General features: G+C 40.1%; 1 protein-coding gene across 2 annotated transcripts; it reads right to left on the reverse strand.

The window, feature by feature from the left end:
* Nucleotides 1-2,610: 2,610 nt before the first annotated feature.
* On the reverse strand, nt 2,611-6,458 carry LOC143102666 (4-galactosyl-N-acetylglucosaminide 3-alpha-L-fucosyltransferase 9-like). Of its 2 annotated transcripts, none has more exons than XM_076266426.1 (2): nt 6,400-6,458; nt 2,611-4,086 (listed from the first exon to the last, which is right to left on the reverse strand). In XM_076266426.1, the coding sequence occupies exons 1-2, from the start codon at nt 6,441-6,443 to the stop codon at nt 3,024-3,026; spliced, it is 1,107 nt and encodes a 368-aa protein (XP_076122541.1). In that variant the 5' UTR covers nt 6,444-6,458; the 3' UTR covers nt 2,611-3,023. The 2 variants fall into 2 exon arrangements, with proteins under 2 accessions (XP_076122541.1, XP_076122542.1); XM_076266427.1 differs by lacking the exon at nt 6,400-6,458 and adding an exon at nt 6,241-6,389.
* Between the last annotated feature and the right edge of the window lie 1,619 nt (nt 6,459-8,077).

Consider the following 8,077-nt stretch of genomic DNA (forward strand, 5'->3'; position numbering starts at 1 on the left):
GCCTAACATCAGTGCTTAATTTGTAAAGTGGGAGGTGCCGGAGCATAAAGGCGGGGTGGATCCGGCGACTCAAAACGGGGATTTGAGGTTACGGACCAACAACAAAAAAACCTGCGTACATAGCTCTGACTAAAAAAAAACGAAACAACGCGGTGTGTACACCAGGGCAATGTTTATTAACTTCAGAACTTGCAACACACTGCATTGCATGGTGTAAAATGTAAAAAAAGTAATTTCTGATTGACACATGTGAATACCTATCTGAACCCCTAGCCTATTCCCCCCGGACACCTCCCCCCAATCAAAACACATCGGAACTGACACATAATATGACACAGAGAGGGAACGGGAGACACAAACACTCACGCGGTGTTTGTTAGAGGTGGTATTCCCTGAAAGCCCTGATGACATTCCGCGGGCTATCGATGCAAAACTGCTGGCTGAGCGTCTCAACTTCTCTCTCCCTGAACAGCGCGTCACCCTCCTGTGGCCAATATTGTGGATAAAGCACTTTCAAATAGTCGATTAGCTTGTTGTATCCTGTTTGGTCTTCCCTATTTCTAAAGACTAATAAGAAAGATATCAACATTGAACACTACACAAACAGTAATTTATTTATTTTTCGTTTAGGCGATTTATTTTTTACATTGACGTAAGAGTTGACGGGTCCAATAAAAAAGGTTCCGGATCCAACGTCGGAGGTGCCGGAACATGTTCCGGCTCAAATTAAGCCCTGCCTAACATTGAACAAATACAAAAGACTGAGGCCTATTGTACAGTTTCAGCAATGAAAGGGTTAAGTCATGACAGGAACTTGGTGGCGCGGGTCTATTTTTAGTTGCGCGGCAAGCCTATGTTTGAGAATAAACAGTGTTAGAAAACGTGTAGGATTCTCTGGTTGTTGCGTTGTGTTTTAGTTCTGATGGTTGTATGGTCAATAAAGCTTGACGGCGGGATCAGGATCGGCGATTAGATGATGATTTATTGTAGATGGTACAATAATGAATAACAGAACACAGGCTGAGTCTCGAACAGTAAAACTGTGCAGTCTAACAGTTCTGGTTGTTGTTACAAGCGGCGGCTGAGCCTTCCGACAGAAGATGCTCCTTGGTCGCTTCCTCGATCCATCTCAGAGTCAAAACCTAAGACAAAGCCTGTTACATTAAAACATACACACGACAATCAGGCCAACGTGGCAGGAGCCAACCAGTGTACAAAACCCGGCTCTGGCCAGATGGAGATACCAGCCCGAATAGGCAGACATGCTGTCTCCCTCGGCCCATGTTATGTCTGATGTTCCTCGGATGTTCCCAAACATCGGCCTGTCTGACCTTCCTGCTGGTACACAGGCCTAAGGCACAGTTATGTTATGTACAATAGTATGGACCTCTCCCCGTTGTATAGGCTACTACACACAGAAGTAACATATGAACACATCAGAATACAGTAAGAATACCCCAGAATTCTACACATGACTAATGTCGTTAGAACACGTTAGGTCTGTTGTTTGAAACAGTGATGCCTGTGCGATTTGAACATATGCTATGAAACGGGAAATGTACCTGCCATCACATACAAAGTGATGTTATTCATTGTATGACTTTAATGTGTAGCCTAGTGTCTGTCTGATACTCTATAAATGACCTGATCGCCTAATTTATCGTTGACATAATGTTCAGGTTAGACAGGTAGGGTCTCGCGCCAAATACTCAAGGCCGTGCGGGTGCGTTAGTTTTAGGCAACGTAGTAGTCAGTCATGGAAGAAAACTCGCACACCATTGTTTGCCGTTGAAAAATAAATAAAAGAAGTGTTTAATCCATCAACCAATGTGCTACCAAGTGAGGTGACACTACATGATTGCATTCTTTTCAACAATTTATTTTTTAATTATTTTATTGCTGGCTCCATCCCTGGCTGTTGTAACAAGTAAATGTCCCTGGTGTGGGATTGAATAAAGTAATACCTTAAGTACCTTACAAGGTTTTATGCACATACCGTAATCAACCTAAAAGGACTTTCAATATGTCGAAGTTCAGTAGCTCAACAGGAAATAACAACAGGAAATAACCACAGCCTCTGTGGTGTTGCAATCGCATCAACAAGTGCTTGTCATATACACTGACAGTTTACAAATTATTTGACTTAATAATGAATCATATGGAAATTACATTAAAATCACATTTGCTATATGTATTAAGTGGCTGATCGTACAGTGGAATTAAGCAACAACTAAGTAATCTAACCATTAAAAAGACATACCATGCATACCATGCATTCAACCAGCTAATAACAACATTGGTAAGCACAATTGTCCACATATAGTGTATCATAATGCTTCTTTTCAGTAGATGTCTTCAGTTGCCAGACATTTTGATTGGATTGTGTACTGTGGGTGGTATCTGAGTATTCAGAATATCCATCAATAATCAATATTTGTCTGGTCAGCATTTTTGAACATAAATTAACATGAATGTATTGTGGCACAAATCTGCAAGAGCTGTAACTTGAAAATGTATTGCAGTAGGCTCCATTACCCCCACACAATGAATGCTTTGACACAAAACAAAATGTAGCCTGAAAATTATGCAAATACAAAATTATACCATCTGTAATGGTAACAAGGGTTTTATTTTAATCGTTATGATATTCATGAAGGAAGTATTAAGTACATAGATAGATAGATAGATAGATACCTTATTGATCCCCAAGGGGAAATTCAAAGTCTCAGTAGCATACAGACATCACACACAATATGCACTTACAGCAGAAAATGTAATATAAGTAAATATAAAAAAACAAGATAAACACGAAACACAAAAAGATAAAAAATACTAAAATACTAAACTACCTATACTATACTAAATAAAACTAAATAAAATATCCACATAAAATTACCTGAGCATAAATAGTTATAGCAATAACCACAGTGTTATGATGACTTACGAAAAGACTGTGCACTTTATAACACTTAAAAGTGACGACCCAGTGTATCCGTAGGAGTCAGTTCTCATCACAGTAGTCTTTATCCCCAGTACCATTTGTTGAGATTAGTGAAAACTTGGAAGCTTTTTCTCTCGCGGATGTACTGGCATGCCCGACACGCATGCTCCTCTGCAAAGTTGACACCCGTCATTGTGAAGTGTTTTCGCCAGTTGAAGAACTGGTGATACTCAGTCTCATTTATCCCGAGTAGATAGTCTGCCAACTCTTTGGGGCTACTGAAGTCATCAACATGAATGAAGGCATCTCGTGGTATGAACCTCTCATAGGAGTCTCTTGGTGGCCCTAAAACAACAGGCACTGTCCCCAGGCGGAGTGGACTGTACAGTTTCTCAGTCATGTAGTCAATCGCTGTGTGGTCAGAACTCTTAAGTGTATTTTCAAAAGAGAGATAGAACTTACAGTTTTCTATTGTCTGGGTGTACCCCTCATTACTAAGCACCCGGTTAAAATGCCTCCCAAATGTCTCAACTTCAATGTGCTCCTTAAGTATGTTATAATATTTCACACGTGCGTGATTCTCATTCCAGTTGCTTACAATCCAACAAACAATTTTTGTTTTTTTGTTTTTGACCGGAATGGGCTCCTCAGTTTCTTTAGTGTTGCACTGCAGCTGCTCGCGCACAGTAATGTCAGCGTCCCGCCGGTAGTTCATGGTGACATTGAACAAGTTGTCCAGCCCTTGAATTCTTTTCGAATTCTGGGGAGACTCAAAGAGCATCCATATCCATTTTTGGAAGAAAGGACGTGGCAGATTGGGAAGATTTGACAGATTATCATAGATGTCTCTATGATGGATGAGCACTCCATCAGCTTTGGAATACAGATTTCTGTCATCAGTGAGATGGCAGCCATTGATGTGATATTTTGATGCACAGGAGTTCAGGTCAAATTTTTTCTTAAAAGGCCAAAACCATATGAGGAGGATCGTGTAATTTTCATTTGTATTATTTTCCTTAGCAATGTGGACCACTTGAGGTGTCTGAGGTGCTAAAGTATTGTTCCGTTTATACACTACAAAAATAAACAAAAATATAAGCAAACTTATCAGCACTTTTTGGTGGGTTCCAGTAGCTGCCATCACACTGTATGAGGGAGGAGAAAACAAGAATATGTCAGACACACACAAAGTAATAGTATTCATCCTCTCACAGGCCTTTTCTGACATTGTTGCGGTCTACTTTTTATTTGCTATAAAGCAAGTGAAAATTGCAAAACATAGTTGAGATTTATTTTCTTATCAATTTATTGAAAATTGACGATAACTTTCATCTAGTGAAACAAAAATATGCTTTATTTATTTGTAAATGAAGAAGTCCTTTGGCTTGGGTTTAATCACATTTATGCGTTACGTCATGAAAAAGTCAGGAATGCGTATTGACGATTGGCGAAAATGTAAAAGTCATGAAGCACACTCTCATCCCGCTCTCACGCAGCAAACATTATCAGTGGGAGCACCATTGCCATTTGTGTTGTTGGATATTCAACTGCTCAATCGCCACAATCAATAGACATAACACATAAATAAGATTTAGACAAAACTACTTTAAACTAAACAACAAAAATGTGTGTTTAGTGGGCAGATTGGGTCTAAAAGTGCCCTCCCCATCTGCCTCTGCCATAACTGCTAGATTCATTCTATGTTGTTTTTTTTTTATGTCTTTTAACTATGCTATTTTATGTACTTTAAACTACTGGCCTTTAAACTACTAATTTCACAGGCTTTCAGTTTTGTGTTCAGGTTTCATATCTGTCATTATGAGAAAAAAAAAGGAGAAATAAGCAGAGGTGGGACCAAGTCTGGCAAGTCCCAAGTCCCAAGTCTTAGCAGTCAAGTCCAAGTCAAGTGCCAAGTAAAAGCAGAGAAGGGCAAGTCGAGTCCAAGTCCAAGTCACATCAAAGCCAAGTCGAGTCCAAGTCCAAGTCCAAGTCCCAATCTTTTTCAAGTCCTGAACCAAGTCATCAGGTACTCTTCACTTAATAATGCCATTATTACACTATCGATCACAATTTTAGCACTTCTAAATCTAATCCACAGTATTTTTTTTATAAATACAGATTAAAATATGTTCAATGTTTCTGTCTTGTAATCTTTTACGACATATGACATACGACATACCTGTGTAATATACACATGTGCATACCTGAGTAATCTGTACAAAACGGATAGCTACATGACACTCAGCACAGCTGCAAATATATATATTGTTTTTCCAAATTGCGGAGCCCACTGTAAGGATGAGTAATAATTTGACTGATGGCAGTTCACTGCGCTAGGCCACAGATTTGTCTGCAAACAATTTATTAGGCTGTCTGCCAGTGGCGACTCATAAGGGAAGCCAAGGTCAACACTTTTATATTATTTAAAAGATAATAATGACAGTAATTTTGTTTTAAAGTATTCATTTCTTAAGAAATACTACACATTTGATGCTATTTATCTCATTTGTAAATTGTGCACTGTCATTTTAAGCCCATTGTGTGCCACTGTCCAAATAGCTTTCATTCCTTTGGAAAGAGAAGCATGTATGAACGTGTTTACATGCACTTCAGTATCCCGGTTATTATCGGGATTTCAAAGTATCCCGGTTTTGTGTTTGCGCATGTAAACATCATATCCCGATTACAGAAACCCGGATAAGCCATTATCCCGGTTTTGAGTAACTTGGAGTTTGCTATTTCTTTTATTTGGATGCAATGAGTCCAAAATCCAATGAGACCAAAGTGTTCAAAATAAAACTTTAGGCTACTGTATTCTCCTGATAACGTGAGTGGAATGGATTTAATGTGGACGTGAACATAAAAAGAAGCAGAGTGGCTACATGATACAGTGCACATTTTGCGGTGAAAAAGTTCCGCCTTTTCAAATCAGGTGTAGCCTAATCCGAATCGTAGTTAAAACCATCAATTAAACAACAGAATCAGTAGGGTACCAGTTTTGTTCCATTGTACCAGGCCTACTGTATGTCAAAAGCAGGCTCGGATGAAGCTGGGAAGGATTAAACACACGGTTTCCACACCGCGGTAATCAACAGTGATAATCATGATGTTTGAAATGAAAACGGTAATTATTATCGTCAACATTTTTATCGCGGTTTACCATTATACCGGTAATCGTTACATCCACATACACATTGTACAGTTTCCTGTGAATATTATTCAGACACAATTCAACCTCTACAGGAAATCCCTGCAATAGTTCCTCATCCTTAGATTTAGTATAAAGGAACAAGAATTACCCTGTAGACTACATGTTCCAATGGCAGTGAGAAGAGCTTGGACTCTGTTTTAACTGAAATGGTAATTCGATTGTTTTCTCCATGGTAAAAGGCGTGCAGAGGATATACAGAATATAACAGCACACAAGAGGGAAGAGGAAATAAGTGCATCTTACTCACCAAATAAGCGACTGTGGCTGAGTGTGGGAGTCTGGACCACCCATAAAACAGACATATATCCTCTTCAAAATAAAAGTCCCATGTAATACGACATGAGGTCCGTCTGAAACAGAAGTCTGCCAGCTGCCTCACTGCCTTCAAAGGTGTCGCTTGCTGTAGCAGGGCTCAAGGTGCCAGTTATGAACTTTGTGTATGTATCAGTTATACATGAAACTTTGTATCAGACGCTAAGATAGCAACATGCCTCAATGCCTCGCCTCCAATGTTCCGAATCTTTTTTTCATTTCAGGCAGACCCCAGGAGACTTGTAGTCATTGGCAAGCACAGCAAATTATAAACATATCAGATATTGTGGGGTAACATATTTTGGGTTGTAACATATTTCTGTCAGAATGGGTTTAGGTACATAGACCTGTGGCGATATGTTAATAAGGTAATGAAAGAATTATGCAATAAAGAATATAAATATCAGAATCAGCACTTTTCCCAGGTCTGAGGTGAAATAGTGATAATTTATTAGTTTTCTAACTCAAAACTAACCCTTTCTTTTAAAAACACAATCAACAGTCAAAAAATAAGCTGATTCTGTCAAAAAAACAAGCCTTATAGCAAGTTCCGGATAAGAGAGACTGTTGTTAGACCTCAAGTAACCATTTGGGGGAGCCAACACACCACAAATACGGAAATGCAGGCCCACCCTCTTCCTTCCTTCCTCCCTCCCTTTCTTTGGTCCGTAACAACTACATAACTACTCCCCTCTCTCTTATGTAAACAGGACAAAATGCTGCAACAGGGCATAGTTGGACAACCTGGTATGAGTTCACTCCTACTGCAGTTATTATGTAGAGGGGGTATCATTTTGGAAATGGCAGGCACTCTGTTTTCTCCCGTCACTCTGTCTCTCCATCTGCTCTCAGTGCTAATGGAGCTTTGGAGGGAGGGGGGGGGGCTGAGTGGCTGCCCCTGGCTTTTACAGGCCTCCACCTGCCCACGCAGGCCCTTTTACAGACAGACATGGCTGCAGTGACCATGGAATTAGAATGTGTTGAGTGGACATTCGTTCGTCCAACCAAACGATCCGATCTTTCTTTGCAACAATGCCGTGTTCCAAACATAACAAACGGCACAAGCATGATAAAACTAAAGCACTAAAGTAACCCGTACGTCTTGGGAACGCCACTCAAAGGCTCAGTCCGTGGACGGCTGAAAGTGATAAGCTGTGTGAGCAGATAAGGGTGGGTGGATTCGAAATGCACTCATTATTATCAGTAGAATAAGCAAATGAACAGGCAAATAGGCAGGCCAAAGACAAGTCAGGAGGCATCAACAGACACAGGAGAACTGAAGTTGGAGAAGAGAGCGAGACGAATGACAAAAGTTCGTTTTGTACCGTGTAGGATGGAAGAGGGCGAACAAAACACTAACCAGAGGGGACAGCCGTGTGTCAGTTTGCTGTGCGAATTCATGGTTATTCATACAACTCATACATTTTAATGGGTTTGAAATATCTGCAGTTCCACTTTGACACTACCGGGTCTGACTGCGTCTGGCTGGCATTGTTATCATGTTGAAAGTCTTCACTTCAGAGGTGCCTGCCATTAGGAGGCTTTCTCTCTGGTACACGGCAAGATACATTTATTTATGTACCACATTTCATAAACAGAGGCAATTCAGTCTA

The sequence above is a fragment of the Alosa pseudoharengus genome, unplaced genomic scaffold (assembly GCF_046254945.1).
Source record: "Alosa pseudoharengus isolate Yale_2024_CS ecotype anadromous, Long Island Sound unplaced genomic scaffold, YU_APseudo_1.1 YU_APseudo_1.1_scf_4, whole genome shotgun sequence".
NCBI classification, from domain to species: Eukaryota; Metazoa; Chordata; class Actinopteri; order Clupeiformes; family Clupeidae; genus Alosa; species Alosa pseudoharengus.